The sequence below is a fragment of the Scatophagus argus genome, chromosome 17 (assembly GCF_020382885.2).
Source record: "Scatophagus argus isolate fScaArg1 chromosome 17, fScaArg1.pri, whole genome shotgun sequence".
NCBI classification, from domain to species: Eukaryota; Metazoa; Chordata; class Actinopteri; family Scatophagidae; genus Scatophagus; species Scatophagus argus.
In genome coordinates, this window is record NC_058509.1 from 13,720,799 (window position 1) to 13,741,697 (window position 20,899).

The 20,899-nt window shown below is 42.7% G+C and overlaps 2 protein-coding genes across 5 annotated transcripts; one reads left to right on the forward strand and one right to left on the reverse strand.

Annotated features, from left to right (window-relative positions):
• Positions 1-1,163: 1,163 nt before the first annotated feature.
• On the forward strand, positions 1,164-15,711 carry LOC124074158 (cyclic AMP-responsive element-binding protein 5-like). 4 transcript variants are annotated; one of them, XM_046416803.1, is made up of 11 exons: positions 1,164-1,253; positions 3,667-3,733; positions 4,095-4,188; positions 6,057-6,166; positions 6,598-6,830; positions 9,915-10,041; positions 10,338-10,409; positions 13,031-13,390; positions 13,487-13,780; positions 13,856-13,964; positions 14,813-15,711. In XM_046416803.1, exons 2-11 carry the CDS (start codon positions 3,680-3,682, stop codon positions 14,947-14,949), a joined length of 1,590 nt encoding a protein of 529 aa, XP_046272759.1. In that variant the 5' UTR covers positions 1,164-1,253; positions 3,667-3,679; the 3' UTR covers positions 14,950-15,711. The 4 variants fall into 4 exon arrangements, 3 of the variants coding, with proteins under 3 accessions (XP_046272759.1, XP_046272760.1, XP_046272761.1); XR_006845797.1 differs by having other exon boundaries at positions 1,165-1,253; positions 13,856-14,060; positions 14,813-14,950; XM_046416804.1 differs by having other exon boundaries at positions 1,185-1,249.
• Positions 15,712-15,757: 46 nt separating this feature from the next.
• tril (TLR4 interactor with leucine-rich repeats) lies at positions 15,758-20,330 on the reverse strand. The gene has a single exon (XM_046416765.1). The coding sequence runs from the start codon at positions 19,919-19,921 to the stop codon at positions 17,429-17,431; it is 2,493 nt and encodes an 830-aa protein (XP_046272721.1). The 5' UTR covers positions 19,922-20,330; the 3' UTR covers positions 15,758-17,428.
• Between the last annotated feature and the right edge of the window lie 569 nt (positions 20,331-20,899).

Genomic DNA, 20,899 nt, shown 5'->3' on the forward strand with positions numbered 1-20,899 from the left:
TAACTCCTATATATACTATAAATCTGTTTTATGATTAATGGAATGGATTATGTAGGCCTTTGCTGGGCACTTGATTGTTGGATGGCTGACATGAGAAAAAATATTTTTTTGCACGCTGGTTGTCTGATTTCATTTTTTCACTCAGGTCTCTCTTGAAAAAGTGATCAAAGTGAATCAGGTTTTAAGCTGTTCTCAATTAACGTTCTTAGGCTACACACAGTAAACAGAACAATTAGATACAGAGATAGAAATAGACATACAGCTAAAAACATAAAATAAAATAAAATACATGGACACCGAAGCTGAGCAAAGATATGTAAAACAAATAATAGAACTTTTATGTACATGGTGAAAAATTTGTGTATACATAAAAAGCTAAAAGAGCAAAATACCGTGTCTGCAAGTAAAATGCTTTTGTAAAGTACTATCTATTATGTATAATTATATAGAAATATATAATTATATAGAAATAACTATGCAAAAGCACAGTGCGTTTTTTGACCTGTAAATAAATAATTTATAATTTCTAGTTAGGGAGGACTAAATAGTTGGTAGGATAGAGAAGGGATGCAATTTTGGGGTCATCAGAGATTAAAACAGATGACAAATGGACCAATGTATTATATTTAATATATTACTGTATAACATCAGTGATGAATGTCTAATTGTTATCCCAGCATTAGCTCGAGTTTTAGCTGTCTAACATTCTCATCATGTTCCGAGTTTCGTTTATAAGGACAAAGAATGGCCAAATTTCTCTACACCAGAATATGTTTCATACAAATTTATTCTAAAATAAATCCTAACTCTCAGAAAACTTTTGAAAACAAAAATCTCGGGGGCTTTAATTGCTTATTTTGACGCACAGACTCGATGCAGACGCAAGGACGTCCCGTTTCAGACAGACACTTAAAGTGGGGAGAGAGGAAAAAAGTGGGACTCTTCCGCCCACCCGGTCTGCCCCGTGTCCCGTCACGTTGCCGCTGGTGTGTCTGACTTGGCTCGTCTGCCGGTCCAGGCCCACCATCACTAGGTTGCTGTCCCGTCCATCCCCCTACCGGCCGGTGCCGTAACCCCGCCCACCCCTCAATCCCTCTCTTCGTACGGGACCGCAATGATTTAGAAGTTCAGGAATCCCACGTGACGTCACCGGGAGGGTGATGTAATGCTTCTGTAAATAGAACGTATTGTAATCCCGCTCCAGTCCAACGTGGTTCCTCTCTGGAGCGCCGCTTGTCCCTCTCTACTTGTAGGTAAGCCTCCGCAATTCACTTTTCATTCACAAAACTTTACACGCCACAGCGAGCGCTTTCCTGACGCTAACCACAGTCTGCTGACTTTATCTTTACACGCTTCTTTTCTTTATTTTTCCCGATGCTGGGAAGTTAACGAGGGAAGTTTTTTGGCTAGCTGTGCCGGTGAAGTCTCATCATCAGGCGGACGGGTTGAACGCTGGTGTCTATTTGGGGGGTGTGACAGCACTCTCCATACAGCTGTGCCGGCCTTGTTTATGCGCAGAACAGGTTACTTTACGGAGCGGTTTAGCGAAGGACACACACCGGCATGTTTTTGAGACACATGCAGACACCGACTGTCCGCCTTTACTGAGGATTTGCTGGTCAGAACCGCTGCCTAATTTGAGCTGAATGAGTTGCTGAATGCGGTTCGGTGTTTTGTTGATATTCATCCATCAAACAGGGCAACTACTGAGAAGTAGTAAGTAACTCGTTTTTAAAGCTGAACCTAAACATACTGGAGATGATTCACAATCAAGGGTGGTTTTAAAAGTTCTGCGTCTATTATGTCACTCATCATCATTGTACTGATGGTCACAGTCTGAGTGTAAAGCAATGACAGAAGGGGAAGCAGAAAAGAGTCTTGTAATTTAGTTTCCTTAAAGATTTTTTTTTTTTCAACACAGACATTAATCCGTCTTGAATTGGCAACATGTTGTCCAGTCTGTTGTTGGATTTATGTATTAAGGCTGACGTCATGTGGATTGATGTAACCACTCTGACAGAAGGTTTTGCTGATAAAGTGCTGAGTCTGCTCATCCTGTACAAGCGCTGCTGAAAGGAGGACAGAGAGGTGAAAACTGCTCAAGATAATGATGGCTGTCTTCAAATTATCTGTCTATCTATTTATCACATGACTGACATTGATTACATAATCATATATCACATAGTGTCTGTTGCAGTTACACACACAAACAGTAAAACTATGACACCTTTCTGTTTTTTTTCCAACTGATTTTGTAAACTATCTGTCTTACTAGTTACAACCGTGGTCTCATGGACACTGGTTTGTTTCCTCATTCGGTTTGGTAACACACAAACACAGATACACAAACACAAACACACCTATGAAGTCACCTCTACTCGCTGGGGGTTGGAAAACTTGGGGAGAGGCAGGTTCAAACCTGTCAGGAGTAGGCTTACAGTGCAGCCCTCCCTCTGCCACCTCCCACTCTCATTCCTTCTCTCTTCCATTCATTGTGTCATTCTCTGTCTCTCTCTCTCTTTCACACACACACACACACACACACACACACTCCATCACCTCAATGTCACCTCTCACACGCACACACTTTCCATTTCTTATGGAAGCATGTACTTTGGCCCTCTCCCTCCCCGCTCTCACACTTTCTCATAACATCGGTACCCACTTTACTATCTTCTTAGAGCTTTCCTGCTCATGCAGAGTTTCCAAGCGTGTGCGTACCTGCGAATAAGCATCCAACGCACTTCTCATCGCTGTCATCTCCACCTCCACCTTTACCACTTCTCGACCTCCCTCCCCCCAAAGTTATCAGCACTGTATGAGGATGGAAAGTGAAGGAAGGGTCACCCTGTTGACTTCTGGGTCTACTCTACAAGTGTGTGAAACTTGTTTGGTGACACTCAGCTCAGAGGAATGCCTGAGGTCAGGAAGTTGAAGGCTTCTTCCTTTGCTCTCAGTGGAAATTGAAGGGCCAGCAGCAATTCTTAAAAATACGCGAGTGGTTCAAGCCTGTGTTAGCACTGTGTGTGTGAGCGCTCTGTTCTGTGTTTGTGTTGATATTTTTACCCGATGATGACTTTGATTTTGTGTCATGCATGGAAAGCATGTATCCTTTCATCACCCTTGTATTATTAACTGATGTCCCGATGAAAGCCTAATTGTAGGCTGAAACAATTGCACTACACTTAGCACTTTGCTGCATAGTAACTATGAAAAATGAAGATCATGATGACCTTGATACCACTCTGGTGCTTACATGTTATTAGTAATATGTAATGAGTAGTTAGGAAAAACACAAACAGATCGTTGGTATTCTAGCACTAATAAAATCACTGCCTGCAGTGCATGACGATGCTGTCAGAAGCCAAGACAGTTGTGCTCCTGCTGGCAACAAAATATCCATCATCTGTGGCATCGACCTTATTACACACCATTTCCACAATAAAGACGTGACAACAGGAGAACAACTGTATCACACAAGCTTAGCGTGTGATTTATCTGAGGCCACTGTCTCTGTGTACATGCAAGTACAAAACAGAGAACTGGCTTCCCTATGAATGAAATCACTGAAGAGTAACTGTCACCTGAGAGAGATGCCACATTTGCCTACATACAGTATGTGGAAGTTCCAGGTTGATTTTTGTTCTTGCTTCTTCTGTTCTCTAGGCTTTTTTATGACATGAATGACAAACAGGACAGGCCTTATGTGTGCGGCGCCCCAGGCTGCTCTCAGGTCAGTTGGATACATTATATGTGTATTATACTGGCACTGTAGAGGTTTTATCTATCTATCTATCTATCTATCTATCTATCTATCTATCTATCTATCTATCTATCTATCTATCTACTGCAGGAAAATGTATGATTATATTATCAAACTAGATAATTAATCATGACATCATCATGTTTATTGTAAGTGAAATACATTCATTTATCATCTAGAGAGATGAATGTTTTAAAATCTTGCTGCTTCGACTGACGGGTCAGCCTTAAGAGGCGTCAGCCGATTTAAACTGAACATGTCATCCCATGTGTAAAGTCATACAGATGTATATATCTCTTCATGTTTTTCTCCCTCTGTTGGTGCGATGCAGCGCTTCCATTTAGAGGAGCATCTGATCATCCACAGACACAAGCATGAGATGACCCTCAAGTTCCCCTCTATCAAGACAGACACAGCTTTTACAGGTGAGGGATCACAAATCAAACCTTCTTCCATAAAGAAGAAAATATACATTCATGGTTATGACTTGTTTCGCGCTCTTTTTTTTTTAAAGGAGCAGTTTTTCCCCCCTCATCTCCCCATCACCATACATAATCTTTTCTCTCTTTTTCACTATATGTCATATGTCAGTCAGTTCAGATGTGTGTGCTGCATGTGCATGTGATGACCTCTTTCATGATCAATGCTTGATGAAAAAATGATGGCGTTACATTATACAGTATGAAATCAGATAAGCTTGAAACAGGCTTCCTTCCCTCGGATAGTCTGTGCTGTGAAACAGAGCAGCTCATGTTACAGCATGTACAGTATACTCGATCAGATTAGACCAAAATACTGATAACAGCATCAGTTTGAATTTAAAAACACAAGGAGACGGTGTGCAGTGGTCAACGAAACTTAAATATTTTACTCATTTTTTGGATATCAGGCAAAGTAAGGAGGACAGGAGTGCAGGCTGACACGGGAGACAGTCTGACCAGTGTGACCATAAGTTTGTAGACATGGGACTTTACTACCCTAGTTTGTTACTGTGTGTACAAGGGTGTGCTGATTGATTAAACAATTACACTATATAGACAAAAGTATTGGGGCACCTGACCATTACTCCAACAGGGACTTTAATGACATCGCCTTCTGTATGCATAGGCAGCTTTGCAGCTACAACAGCTTCCACTCTTCTGGGAAGGCTTTCCATAACTTTTTGGAGTGTTTCTGTGGGAATTTTTGCCCATTCATGCAGTAGATCATTTGTGAGGTCAAGCACTGATGCTGGACAAAAAGTCCTGGCTCGCAGTCTCCGTTCCAGTTCATCCCAAAGGTGTTCATTGGGGTTGAGGTCAGGACTCTGTGTGGGCAAGTCAAGTTCTTCCACACCAAACTCATCCAACCATGTCTTTATGGACTTTGCTTTGTGCACTGGGGCACAGTCACGCTGGAATAGAAAAGGACCTTCCCCAAACTGTTGCCACAAAGTTGGAAGCATAGTGCTTTTTTTCTTGTAAAATTATGAAAACAATTGATTATGAAAGCAATTTCCATTTTGATCGATTAGCCAATTAACTGATTAATCCGTTCAACACACGTTTACATAAAAACTGTAAAACCTCCTGAATTTTTTCAACTGATGTAAATCCTTCTTTTTCTTCCTCTTCTTATGGAGGAAGCATTATTAACCACAGCATTATAAACTCCACTGAGACATTAAATGAAACAGATGTGCAGCTATTTGAAGGCAAAACAAATGATCTTGTAGTCAGTTATTTGAGATGTGTTTTTGAGTCAGTAATAATAATAATAATAAGAAGAAGAATCTGGTTGTACATCACAGCTTTAATGTTGTAAATGTAAAAGCCTCTTTAGTGCCGTCATTTTCTATAGCAGTTTTCTATTGCACCAACATGATCCAGACTTATGGTCAGAACACTGTCACGTGACCCTGTCTGTAACCATAGAAACGGCTCTCTGTCTGGATGTAAACATCAGCATTCCATCTAACCCTCTGACTCTGGCTTTGCGTGTGTGTGCGTGTGTGTGTGTGAATGTCCTGCAGCCTGTCACGCCTCCTGCAGGAAATCTCATGTCAAAACAGGGACCCTGCTGACCTTTGACCCCTGCATGTTTAGACGGCCCAGAGAGACAGACTGATGTTATCACAGAGAGACAGAGTGGAGACTTAGCATTACAACTTAGACAACAGTTGACTTAGTAAGCAAATACGCTACAACAGGAGAGGCTGTTGTGGCAAAAAAAGGCAGAAGGGCATGAATGTTTGCTAATTTTTTTAAACCCATGTCTCCTTTTTTGTGCGTGTATTTGTACATAATGCTTCCAGATCAGACTCCAACACCAACAAGATTTTTGCAGAACTGTGAAGAAGTTGGCCTGTTCAAGGAGATAGAGGAGGAGTTTCTTCAAGCACAAGAAGAGGAAAAGAGTAAAGAGGTAAATTTGACAGAAAATGCATCCCAAAATTTAGCAGATAAAGCCTAAAAAGGATAGAAAGCAAAACTGCAGACACAATACTGACTTATGCCATATTGGTGATAGTTATTTTTTTTCCCTGTGAGGTCTGCATGTTAGCGTTTTGAGTGACACTTGAATGTGTAAGAGATAAAAGCAGTCAGACCCAATTAGACGACTGCAGATATCTGACCTGCTGCACGGAAAGGCACACCAGGAGATCACATTCTCCTCTGTAAATTAAACAGCGAGACATCAAACGCACATGCAGACACACACCTAAACAAACGTATACATGCATGCACGCATGCACAAATCAAATCTGCCTCAGGTCACAACACACGTTTTGACTTAAAGCAGACACTGTCCTGCAAATGGTCCCGGATGATTGTCACTGCCACTTCTCCCCACAGACACTTTCTCACAATGGGCCGTCCTGTATGAATCAGCTCAAACCCCAGCTTCAGCTCCAGCACCCGCATCCCCAGCCACCGCTGCACCATCCTCAGACCCATCCCCTGCAGCATCCACAGTCTCATGGCACCATGATCGGCCCAAGCTGCAGCCTGGCTGCCCAGCAATCTTTATCCTCCTCCCAGTCTGGATCAGTCATCACCCAGGCTACGTCCACACTCACTCACTCTGGGTGAGTATGGCCATGGCTGCACACATATACACCTACAATCTGACAGTATACATACTGTAATACTTGTACAGACACACATACACACACATTTCCTTTTAAAGTTGCGTTTTCTCACTCTGTCTTCCTCTTCTTTACCCTGTCCCACCCATCCTGTTTTGGACAAATTACAACTCACTCTGTCCGCCACAGACTGGCATTTCCCCTCTGCATAATTAATCACTGCACTAATGAATTGCAAGAAAGCAGGAAAAAAAAATCAAACGTCAATTTATCAAGAGAAGAAAGTCAAAGCAAAAGAGAGGGAGAACCGCTGCATAACACCCACTCAAACCCACTTACACTTCCCACCCTTCCAGCCAAGCGCTGCCCCTGTTATGTCTGTTAAGACTCAGCTTGGAGTCTCTCAGCACCCGTGCAGCTTCCATGGCTCCCTGGTTATCACCCAGTTCAACAGACAGTTCTTGTCCTTCACCACCTGCTCCTTCTCTCCCTGATGTTGGATTTGGATTTTTTGGATTTTTTAAATGTATTTAGTTATTGATTGCCTGAGATTGTATGTACTGTAATTTCCAGACTATTGAGCGGACCTGAATATAAGCCGCACCCACTAAATTTAAAAAGAAAATAAAAACTTGTACAAACATAGGCTGAAATTGTCTGTAAGCCGCAGGTGTCCATGTTGTCAGTTTCTCTTTCGTTGTCGCTCTCAATGTCACTTTTTCTTGAGGCAAAATCCATAAATTAGCCGCATCACTGTTTAACCCGCAGGGTTCTAAACGTGTGACAAAAGTAGCGGCTTATAGCCTGGAAATTATGGTACATGTGTGTATAAATATGCTGATTTTTATGGAAAATCTTGAAAAATAGAACAAAACAAAACAAAGAACCTAGAATGAAAGAGTTTTATATTTTTTTCCAGCTTTTTTCACCTCAAAAGTTTGAATTGACACTTTTATTTGTGGCCTACACTTCATTTTCTTCTACCTTCTCAGGTTCTTTCATTCATTATAATTCAACTAACACTTCAACACTTTAACAATTTTAAAGGCTTCAACAGCAAATTTACACTTCACTTCACTTGCTTAAATGTTTTTTTTTTTAGTTAAATGCTCTTTGTTGGAGAGATCTCCTCCTAATACTTTGGACTCGAATGAGGACTTTTCTTACAAAAATAACAGCCTTCTTACCACCCATCAACAGATCTATAATTGATATATGATTGCAACACATACTGTAGACAGTCAAAGGTTCTGTCACATTTCTGCTGTCGATGAGATGAATTGAGGTACCAGAACAAAGTCAGTGACATAACAACCTCCAAACCTCTGTCCAGGACCAGACAGGACAGGTCAGGACGGTGGACAGAGAGCTGACAGTCGTTTACGGTACAGTAAATAAGTGTCAGCCAAATCCAGACAGCATGTTATTCAGTGAAACCAGCTAAGTGTTACTAAATGAACCGTGGATCGGGTGTCTGACTGTTTCTCCTCATGTTTACCACCAGTTTCCATAGCGACGTGGTCTCTGAGTGTCTGGCTGTTGGCCCGGTAGAGCTGTTGTGGTTACGTTAGGAAATGCTGTTTTGGTTTGTCTGTACTTTGTTGTACGTTAAACGCGCCACATACCCTAGACTCATTGATGACATCATTGGTGATGACCTCAGCGCGGTCACGGAGGCCCACGCTGTCTGATTGGCTGCGAGCCAGAGCGGTTAGGTCAGCACATGGCACCCTGGGTCTCCACATCCCCGCTGTGATCCGTGAGCTTCTCTTCTGCCTCTCAAGCTGTCACCTTTTTTCCATATCTCTGTTTATTTATTTCACTCTCATCACTTCATACTTTCCATTGTCATTGCTTCACCTCAAACTTCTGTTTACACCTTTTTGCTCATATACAAGAACATTTACAATATTTTTTTTTATGATTCCACAAATGCTTTTGTCCAGATTTTTTTGACCCAGATTACAAAACTACATATTTTTTCACTTACTTCTAGTGGTTTGTAGTCATGCAGTTAGTTTTGGTTTTATGTGACCACATTTTTTTAAGATTTCCTCCTCCAGAATTGCTGCTACACCGAATAGCATAGTAAGAACCTCAAACCCTTGATATTATGTTAAAATAACATACACATGCATGCAGCTTAGTTGCAAATATACCTGTCTGTTCTAGACTGCAATTTAACCTCAGAAATGAAGAAATCAGTCCTAACACGTGCCTCTGGTGTTCAGTTCAGATTCAGGCAAACCCAAAATCACCACAATTAAAGTAATGAATTTTTTTTTTATCATTATTACGAGGCTTTTATCACAGAAAAAGTAATTTGACACATTTCACTGCAGGAATTTATACAAAAAGTTATGCAAATTACCACAAACCATACCAAACCATTTTCACTCACCCAGTCAAATGAAAAGTAGCCCAGTTGGGAGGAAAACCACAAATTAGGCAACGCTGCCTCCATCTTAGCACAACAGAGGCGACCAGATATGTGGGAACGGAAAGAGCTCTTCCAAAAAACAATGTCTCTTATTCTGGATAATCCACAGAACAGTAGTTTTCATGGCAAATATTTGTTATATGAAACCATTCACAGTGAGGTCTGCGGATCATCCAGAGGAACTGAGAAACCATTTCTAAAAAGACACATGGCTTTATAGTTGATGTTCTGAGCACCCCAAATGAGATTCCAATTACCTCTATTGTATTGGATTAAAATCTTAGAAATCTTTAAGACTTAGGTTACATCAGAGTTTTTTTAACATATCTTTTTTTTCAATTTAGGAAAATTGATGATTTAAACTAACAGATTATGTCTGTTCTAATACACATGAACCTATTTCGTCTTCTGTCGCCCCATTGACTTATGTCACCTATTAGCTTCCACATTGACCTTTTTTAACTATGTCCATCTATCTCAGTCTCACCTCCATCTGCTATTAAGATCCAGCTATAAATGTTTCAACTTGCTCCTCTCTCTGAACCAGGATTAGTGAAACTGTAGCTGTCGATAGCTCTCTGGCATGACTCGTCTCTCTCTCTCTCTCTCTCTTTCTCTCCCCCTCTGTATATGGCCGACCACAGGCCAGTTCCCGGGTCGCTATCCTCCCTTCTCCACATGCGGAACAGACACAGACAACCGCTGCCAGCCTCCTTACCTGGCACCCTGCCAGACCCTGCCATGCAAGGGGCATCTGCTCAGCACATGCCTGTAAGTATGGGGGGGGGGGTTTACTCACACACATGCGTTTGCATTCAGACAAACGTGCATTATGATTCATAGATGCATGTATAGTTTCCTAAGTGGTCAAGATTCCCAAGTTAGAAATATTCATGGCTGACAGAAAAATTCACTTCACCCCTGTGGATGAATTAATTAAAAGTGTCGAACTCCAAATGGATGTGACATGGTGGGAAACTCCTTATACTTGAGGTGATGTATGTGCTGAAGCTTTTTCTTGTTGTGGTTGAAAGGTTATTTTTATGTCAATTCTTTCCTTTCTTCAGATAGAGAAGCAGATGTCGTGTATAATGGGTATACCGGGTCCTGTACACAACCCCTCCTGTTCCTCGCCTCAGGTACTGGGCAGTCACTTTGAAACACTCATATTTTCTTCCTGTTTCTGTGAATTATTCCTTTTATTCCTTTCCTTTTCTCCCTGTTAATAACATTATGCTTGGTCAAAGCCTGTCTGTATGAACATCCCTCATATTACAATTTATGACAATAGTAAGTGCATACACACACCTTGGCTGGTTCACTTTGAGAAGCGTGTTTTTGTATTAAAGCTGACAGTCAGTTAGTTGCAGTATTCAAGGAATAGTTTGATGTCATGGGAAATGCTTAATGAAAGTGAGAAGATTTATACCAATTTAGATTATTTTTTTAAAGTTAGCTTAGCATAAAGATTGGAAACATAGCGAAATAGCTGGCCAATGGTTGCAAACCCACCTACCAGCACCTCTAAAGCTCATTGATTTACACATTGCAGGTTATTTGTTTAACCTGCACATAAACAAAATACAAAATTGACAATTGACCACTTTACTGGAGGCTATGAGCCAGACTGTTTCTTGGCTCTTAGCAGTAACTCAGAAACAGACAGATCCTCAGATCCAAGAAATAGTTTGGCACACATCACTGCAAAAGATCAAGCTGTTGTCTCTGTGCTTCCATTTTTAGATACAAATGAGATATAACATGTTAATTAGAGGTGAGTTATAGAGAAAAAAATATAACTTCATGTGCAGAGCTTGTATATAGAGCAGCAAATTAAAAGTGGTTTCAGTTTTCAAATCAGAAGCTCTTTTCTCTTCTCTTGTCTGAAGACACACACACACACACTTTTATTCCATTATAATTTACACTTGTCAGGTGTTGTGTTTTGCATTCCAAGGTGTGAAACAGGACCCTGCTTCTGTTACAACCACAGCATAGTCTATTAACATGCCCCTATTGTACAGTGACTCCACACTCAGCTGAAGTGGAAAAGTAAATGTTTAACAAGTGCATGAGTGTTTCACGTACAGTTTTGTGCCTTCATTCACTGATCCCTCAAGTCAGAAATGTCAGTGTGGTGTGTCATCCAGTCCAAGGAGATCCATGATGTAACCACAGGCCTCAGTGTCAGGGTGTTTCTATGTAGTAAACAGAGCTGAAATACCCACGTCCCATCCTGCTCAGTGTGTTTGTGTGTGTGTGTGTGTGTGTAGCTGTGCGCGTATTTGTTTGACTGGCAGCCTGGCTGGCTGGCAAAGCTGGCGCAGACAGCTCAGTGACCTCATCCTTGGCACCCGCTAAATGCACTCCCTTTTTTCAGCTCTGAATGGTTGAAGGGGGGAAAAAAATCTGCTTCTGCTCTTAAAGAAATATTGTGTAACAGGGAGCAGATAGCAATATTGCCAGGGAGAAGGTTGAGTGGGGGGTGGGTGATGTCATGCTCTAAACATGACCTCTCCTCTGCTGAGCGTAGGAGAAAGGTGAGATGAGGTTTAATTTAGCTCATACAGTCTGTTTAGTCAGATGATACATGGGAATGATAAAGTGTGAACGTATCAAGCTGCAGACGGCAGCATTTATCTGAACACATTATCCCTCCTAACTACAGTTGTCGTCACAGTTGTGGATGATTAGGACAAATTGTGATGATGGACTAAGTGTGGGATTGTGTCTGAGAGCAGTTATCAATTTAATTTGGTGATTTTTGCTACATCGAGGTAGGGCTCTGTGGGAACTAGCTTACTTGACCTGAAGTGGCCTCACACTATGACAGAGAGAGAAAAAGTTTATCTATTAATCATAAGCTCCTCATATATAGTGTTAAGTTTAACACACATCAACTTAAATGTGGTGCAGCTACCAGGGCTTCAGGTGTAATGTGGAAAAGTATGATTGCCAAAAGCAAATATCGTGTGTTTAAAACAATACAGAATTGGCAAAAACAGATCTCCATTCAGATCTTTGGAGAGAGAAAAACTATATGGCCAAAAAGGTGTTGACACATCCAGTCTTCTCAGTGCCGCCAGTCAATTATATGTCTGAAGGCCTTTAACACAATGTCAGAGGCCCTTTAATACTGAGAATTCAAATATGCTCATAATACGATGTACATTAGAAAGGATGGATGGTAGGACTGTACTGTAGCATCTGTAGAACTCTTTAACAATAGACATACTTTTGCCTCGAAGCCAGAGGTCAGAAGAATTTATTTGTCCATGAGTCCATAGTTGTTGTCAGGAGATTTGGTGGTAAACTCTTAAAAGTATCTGATAGAACTCAATCCATTTTTGATAATCAAAAGACTTTAAGTAATGTTTTGAAACAAAATTTTACTCACCATAAATAACGCTCCCATTCAGCGTAACTGGGGACTTGCTTGGCTGCACATATCCCAGCATGCACTGGGTGAAGTGAAAAACAGATGCAATCGCTCATCTTCGCAAGTCATGTCATACCAGATGCTTGAGATATCTGAGAGTTGAGTTTGGTTGTCTGTGACATTCCTAGAGACTCTAATAAACTGAGACAGAATGTGCAGTTCTGATGAGAGGATATGAACAAGTTATAATCTGAACATAAACTACTGAAGTACCACTGTGTTTTATCCCTCTTAAAGAAATGACACGTCCAACTCTTTGTCTCTGTCCAAATAATGCACATGTGTTGAAGGGTTATCTTTATATTTTTTATCTCCACTCAGAGATCCAAACAGACGCTGGGCCACCATTTCCAACAGCATCACCCAGGAATGGTCACCATCAACAATCCTGTGACGTCCATGGGTCACATGATGGAGATGATGTCACAGCGTCATCAGGCACCTCCGCTGCAGCACCACCATCATCCTCCTCCTCCACCTCCTCATCAGTCTCAGCTTTCAGCGCCCCCCCTCGCCTACCAACACCGATGCCATGCTCCACCTCCGCAGCATCCGGGAAGCGCCCACAGCCACCAGCTTCACCAGTCAGGGAACGTAACGCACGCTCAGGCTCACCAATCACCGCCTCCCCATCTGCACCAGGGCTCACCTCCTGCACCTCCTCTGTGTGTTCCAGCACAGGTGTGTTGAGTTATATTCATTTATCAACTGAATGATGTTACAAGTAAGTAAGTTTTTGCATTCAGACAGAGTGATTTTTTTAATGTTTGTTTGCAGTCATCTCCAGTTGCACCGCAGATACAGCCTCCCCAGCCATCCCACTCCCAGCATGCAGTGCAGGCAGGTGGTAGCTGTAACAGTGGAGGTGGAGGGGGTGGAGGGGGTGGAGGAGGAGTAGGAGGCGGCAGCCGTCGCAGGAGGACGGTGGAGCATGACCCTGATGAGCGCAGACAGAAGTTTCTGGAACGTAACCGGGCAGCAGCCACTCGCTGCCGACAGAAGAGGAAACTGTGGGTGTCGTCACTGGAAAAGAAAGCTGAGGAGCTGACGCATACGAACCTGCAGCTACAGGTGGGACACGCTCTAAGTGCACACACAAACACAAGCTGCACCAAAAGGGTGCTGAGTATTTCTGTGTGTTTCCAGAACGAGGTGACGTCATTGAGATCGGAGGTGGGTCAACTGAAGCAGATTCTGCTCACCCACAAGGATTGTCCTGTCACCGCCCGGCAGAGAGAGGCACAGGGGTACCCCAGTGAGTAAACCCCACCATCACCACCATCAACTCAAACCCAAATCTCACCAACTTTTCCTGATGCCTGACACCAATCATCTCCATCCACCACTGAGGGTATTATTCAGATACCTTTTACCTTGCATATGCACATAGGATAACACCCTTTGGTTTGTCTTGTTATGACAAACTGCCATTCAGCACACACAGGGACCTTAACTGTATTGTACAGAGTGCAACCAAACAGCACTTAAACCCCTGCTTAAGCCCCACTGTCTCCAAATATTGGTACATGCACTTTTAATCCTGTGGAGAGCCAATCAGGGGAAAGCACTGCACTCTTCACTCTCAGCTTGGAGTAATATGTTTTTCATTGTCATTTTCATATGCATTTAAAGAACCGGACCTTGAGGGTATTTGAAATACTCTGGAGTGCAGTGCATTATTCTGGCATTGGCTGTTTTGCATTGCATGGAGCCAGTTTACAGCAAAACCAGGACCATGCCCATCTTGCACTCCGGGCAGGCTATAGTTAACATCCAACAATAATTAAACCAATATGTGACAAAAAAAGTGAATGAAAAAATACTGCACCTTGTGGCTTAAATGAAAGTAGCCAGTATGTTATGAAGTGTTGAGCTTCAGAGAACAAAGATGGATGCAATATTGGCATGTGTTATATTATTCGTATATTTCTATTGTTGTCTTTTTACCTGTATTTGTTAAAATAAAAGAAATATTTTCCTTTAATCTGAGCTGTGGTGGGTTTTCATTCATCTGCATGGTTATGCTCACACACTCCACTCACAGAACACAGAACAATCCACAATGGATCAGGGACTTTGATTGACAGCTGTCTCTGTGTCCAGCTGCAGGGGTGAGTCCAGGAGGAAGTCCCACCCCTGTAGGTCCTGGGTCTCAACTGCAGCTCATCCAACACAACAGCGTCTCCACCTCCTCGGCAGCCGTGGGCGACACAGGGCACGACTCCCAGCCTGGACGCTAGCCCTCTCCGTGTAGAGGAGCGGGGTGGGAACTGAATGGCTGAATCCTACCAGACTGAATTACCTTTATTAATTAACTTTACTAAAGTCTCACTCAGCTGTGGATTTGTGTCTCTTTACATTGTAGATGAAATACTAGACTGGTCAGGTGAATTTATTAAGCTATGTGAACAGTGAACATTTTTTTCAACATCATTTTCACTTCTGGTGGGAGAAGAGAACCACATACTGATACATTTCCATAACTGGTGAAAAAATGAACTTATCTGAAAGCCTTGTAAAAACTGTGATGGTTACATGGCAACTGGATCCTGTGTTTATTCAAAAAATGTCTGTTTCTGTTCACAGCAATCTAACTATTGCTTGCTACCCACTGACTATGCACACACCCAGTAATAACACATCTTTTCAGTATTTTTGCTCTTGTATCTTGCACTCATTTTGGAAAAAAAACAAGGCCTATGTATTAGTTTTATATTTCTAACTGAGCATCTGCAAGTGCACACTTTATGCCTTCTCTTCTGAGCAGCTTATCAAAACTGTATTTTTCTACAAATACTTAATACTAAGAAGAAAAAAAATGTTTATTTTAAAAGTTCAAATCAAAACTCATGTTTGTCTTGGAAAGCCATTTAAGAGTATTTCCTTTCAGACACTTTTTTCTAACTGTTCTAAGACACTAAACATAAACACTAAATTATAAACCGCACCTCATGTCTCAGTCCTTGTCAGTTATTAATAATAAATAACACTTTTGCTGGTAATTTCTTGTGTTTTTACTATCCCTTTAAAATATTTTTTATAGAAAATTTGTGTATAATCTGTTTGGTATGACCAATCAGATTATAGTTCACTTTTGTTTCTGTACATACAGTATGGTCTAGTCTGCCATCTAGTGACTGGTTTTATTAGTGACTATTGATCATAATACCTGGAGTGGCCGGCGAAGTAAATGAGAGCCTGTTTTATGTTTGGCCAATATAAAGACATTAAGCGTGTTTCAATATAAACTGCACTAAGAAAAATTTTAAGTGCCCTTTTGTCTTTTATTAACACTTTAACACTTTAATTTGTCAGACTTTCGTGTCCCAAACTTTAGGACTTCATTATGGTACCAGCTGTAAATAAACAAGTCTTTAGTGCACAATATTTTTATGTCAAAAGCTTTTACGTTCTTGACATCTTGACTGGCGTTGTGGAAATAGTTTGCATGTATACATGTATGTGTGTACATGTGCGTTTGAGCCAATTACTGTAAAATAAAGATGGTTTGTGTCTGTGATTTGGACTAAGTGTGGGAGGGGCTCCACCCAGTCTACTCAAACAAAGAGACTTCTTAACTATTGCCAGACCTCATCTTGACATGCATGCAAAACCACAGACACACACATACACACTTACTTCCCTAATGTACTATTGCTATTGTCTTCCCTTCCCTCACACGTTGTTTAGGACCCTCTTAATGTACTCAGTTGCAGAAGACAAATTCGCCTTAATTGCACCACTTTTTAAAATAAAAGAAATATGTCACAGTGGTATTATTACCGATGAGTAGCAAGTGACCCATTTTTCATGAAAAGTACTTCAAAATATGTACACATGTGGTAATACTCACACGTTAAATGATGGTATTTCTGAATCTGACCTGTCTGACCTGCTTACCTCGCTATGTCCTAAGAATAAAAAGCAAAGAGTAAAACAGACCATGGAGTTCAATACAAGTAATCTTTGAGTATGAATATGTCATGTTTATCAGTGTATATAGAGAGTATTCTACATATATTCCCTCTATATTTAGAAATACAATCCCCTAATGCTTTACATAATCAGTGTCTTACATGAAAGATATTTAAAAGTCACAGATGCAGTAAAATCTATTATACAAGCAAATCATCCAGAAACACTCAAACAACAAATCAATCACATTGTTGGGGATTTTACTTCATGTAAGAATTATATATAAAAGTATAAACCATGATAGATGTGATACAAAAGTGTTTTTTCCTGCCAACCAGCAGCCATCATTACACACTGTACAAATATGAGACAATATGATGTCTATGAACTCAATATTAGCACCATAGTTGAAATCAGTGATCAATCACTCATGCATACGCACTTGCAATCAACAAATCACACATTTAGAAACACTCACAGGTGCAAGGAAATGAAAGAGGAAAGGCCCAAAGCAGGAAGAGGAGGTCAGAGGGATTGGACTTCCTCTGGTGTCTGAAAAGGCACTGATGAGCTCAGCTGTTCTGTTGTCGGTTTAAATGTTTTCTTGTGGTCAAATGAAAAACCAAAACACAAAATGGTGGGATTGATGACTTGGTTTGTTCACAGCCACAAACAGAGGCATGTTTTAAATGTTGCATTTGACTGTGCGGACACTAGAGTGTGGATGTTGTATTTTCTGTATTCTGAAGATTAGACTAAAGATTCACATATTTTTATGTTGTACAGTGTCAAGTCTTTATGGTTCTAGTCAGAGAACCTCTGCATGTCACTGTCTCTGCGAACACTGTTGTTATCCAGAAAGCGGTCACAAGGGAACTCAATGAGATCCCCTTCCTCTAGGGGTGCAAGTCGTGCTGGACGACTACTTTGGTAACTGGTAAAGTCAGTGGAAACCGAAGCCGTGGCAATGGTGGGACGAAACGGCCGCCTGGTGGAATACATGTGCCGCACATGCACGGCCGATTTCCTTCTCTGCAACTTCCGCTTCAGGCTCCGCCCAAGCCAGATGCCGCCAATGAGAAGCAGCAGCATGGCATTCCCGGCCAACGTGGCCACCGTCACCACCTGTAGGTCTGAGGTCAGCGTGCCTCCACGGTTTAACCCCTCAGGGAGAGTGACCAGCCCTGCACAGTGGTCACGGGGTGCAACTTGGCACACGGATCCTCCCACTACTCCTTCCACACAGACCATGTAGGTCACATCTGAGCTGAGTTCTCTGAGGGTTACGGAGCTAGCTGTGCCACGAGTGTAAACATAGCGGGGAAAACGATCTGGGGTGCCAAACCGGTCAAACAGAATCCGGTAGTGGACTTCATTAAGGCCTGGCCCAGGTCCAGGTGTGTAGCGGTGATGATCCTTGGTGGTCCAGTAGACGGTGACAGTACTAGATGTCACATGATCCACTGAAACATTACTGATAAAATGGCGGTTGAACACACACGGATCTGTGATTACAGGTAGGGACTTCTCCTGATCTGACCTCAGAAGATCAAACTTTTCCTGTGGCTGGACAGGAGAGGTGGTGGGGAACCCTGCGTTCAGATCAGTGTTGTTTTTGTCCTGGATTAGAGCATGACTTGGTGTGAAAATAGCTGGTGAATCAGTTCTGGAAATGACATGTGACCTTCGTCTCCCTTTGGCACGTTTTGAAATAGCCTCTGCAGCAGGTCGTGATCTTGGGCTGAGCGTCTCTTTCTTTGGTTTCTTTCTTTCCAGTAAAGAAGACCGTGCTGACCCCTCTACACCCCCTTGGTCCCCCTGGATTTCCAGCTCCTCCTGTCCCTCTCTCTTCCTTTTCTCTCCCTCTTTCCTCATTATCACTCTATCCTTGTCTGGCTGCCTCAAATCTACGCCTTCTGTCTCCTCAACCTGGCCATGTTCACCTCTGTCCTCCTGCTTTATTGCATCTATCACTTTACCTCCCGACTTAACTAACACACCCCCTCCCCGGCTCTCCTCAGGCCCAGCTTGGTTACTACACAAGTGGGTCAAGTTGCTGAGGGGCTGCAGCTCGGAACTGTTCACATAGTCCAGGTATTTCCCCCTCAGAGTTGCTGGATGGTGACATTGCACAAAAACAGTCAACAATTTGCCCTGAGAATGTGCAGCATTCATCCATCTTTTCAAGTCCTCCAGACGACAGTCGCACGTCCAGTTGTTGCCATGGAGATCCAAGTCGTAAAGCACGTTGTTGAGGGCAAAAATGTCCCCGGACAGGCTGGTGAGCATGTTGTTCTTCAGCTTCAGCACCTTCAGATGTTTCAGTTGCGAAAACGCCAAAGAGTCCACACTGGAAATCCGGTTGCCACTGAAGTCAAGCACCTCGATGCGCTCCAGGGAGTCGAGGAGACCGGCGGGGATTTCCTCCAGCACGTTGCCGTCAATCAAGAGCTCTCTGAGACTCGACAGCCCCTTTAGAGCGCCGCTTTCCAGACGAGAGATCTTGTTGTTGCTGAGGGACAATTTAGAAAGCTTTTTAAGATTTTGGAAGACGTGGTTTCCGATGTGCTGAATTTCATTTTCAGACAGCAGCAAAGTTGTCAGAGCTCTGAGCTGGGAAAAAGTGAGGGCATTGCGCAGGGCTGACTGCTTGTTGTGGGCCAGGTTTAGAAAGCGCAGATTGGTGAGTTTAGAGAAAGCGTTTCTGTGAATATGCTGCACCTTGTTGAATTCCAGATGGAGATAATGTAGACTGGTCAAACTTTTAAAAACAGAGTCCTGAAGAACTTCAATTGAATTTCCGTCCAGCCGCAATTTAACAAGATTATCCAAGTTGGCAAACAGTTCCGGTGTGATTTTCTTAATGTTATTATTATTTCCATAAAGAATAGTTAGTTTCTTCAGGGGCTGTAAAGTCCCGGCGGGTATATTTAATAATAGATTGTGTCCCAAGTACAGCTCTTCCAACTTGGAGAGTTTCTCAAATGCTTTTGGCTGGATGTTTTGTATTTGATTGTACTGCAAATTCAACCTCACAAGGTTACTGTACCGTGTGAAATCGAAGGCAGAGATGTTGCCAATGAAATTTCCCCCAAGGCTGAAGATCAGCACCTCCTCGGACACCCGCGCGACAGGTTTGGGCACAGTGCGCAACCCGCGGTTGGTGCACATGAGGTGCTGCGCGTGCTGACAGTCACAGCGGTCGGGACAATGGCTTGTCGTCGGTGAGGAAGAGCTGAAGCCATTGAGAGCCAGCAGGAAAACGCATATGCCCGCCAGGAAATTGCCGGTATCCATTCCCACCGCGCGGCTGGCACAGCCTGAGGCTGATGCAGCATTCGCTTTGTTTAGTTCAGGTGCAGGCGCCCCTCTCCTCTCTCACACTCGAGATCGACTCGTCCATAATCCACTTGTTGCTCTGAAACGTGGGGAGAAAAGCGCTGCACACATCAAGCACGCGGCTCCATCACTTAGCAGCATCAACACAGCAAATTAATTTGTGCAGTGCGCTCTGATGCAGTCTGAGGAAACGCTCACCTCCCTGAAAAGACTCCATCCCCCCAAGTGGTCATCTGCTGCGAATTACAGAGTTCCGCAAAAAAGTTCAGGCGCAGAGCGTGCTCACACACACACATACACACTGAAATAGTCCCTCCCACGCAACTCTGCGACCCTGCCAAAAACAGATGTGCACAAGTCTTGACGCGCGAGAGTTTTGCGCGTACACGCAGGTAATCAAACACACGCAGTCGTGTTTCCATCACTTTTGGGGACATTACACAGACTTAAATTCATTTTCTGGAGGCTTAACCACCACCTAACCATAACAATAAACATTACTTGCCTAATCCTAATCCTTACTTTAACCCAATCCTAACCTCAACATAACCTTAAAGCAAGTCTTCACCCTAATATGATTTACGTTATGGGGACTTGCATTTTGTCCCCAGTAAATAAAGCGAGTCCTCACACTGTGTAAACATATTTTTGTCCACACAACTACAGTAATACACGTCCACTCTCTCTCTCCCACGCACACAAACACACGAGACTCGATTGTGAGAGAGGGAAGGAGGGAAAGAGAGACCGACAAACCCTTTGACCGAGTTTTCTGCGCGTCCCCGCAGTCACCGGGGGTCTGAGATCTGGATCGGATCCCTGGTATGGACAAAGCAGACAGGAAGATCTCCTTCCCACGGAATCTCAAGAGAACCCTGAAGTTTTGGATTCCGTCGCAGCAGCAGGGTGCAGACAGAGTAAACCGGAGTCGCTCAT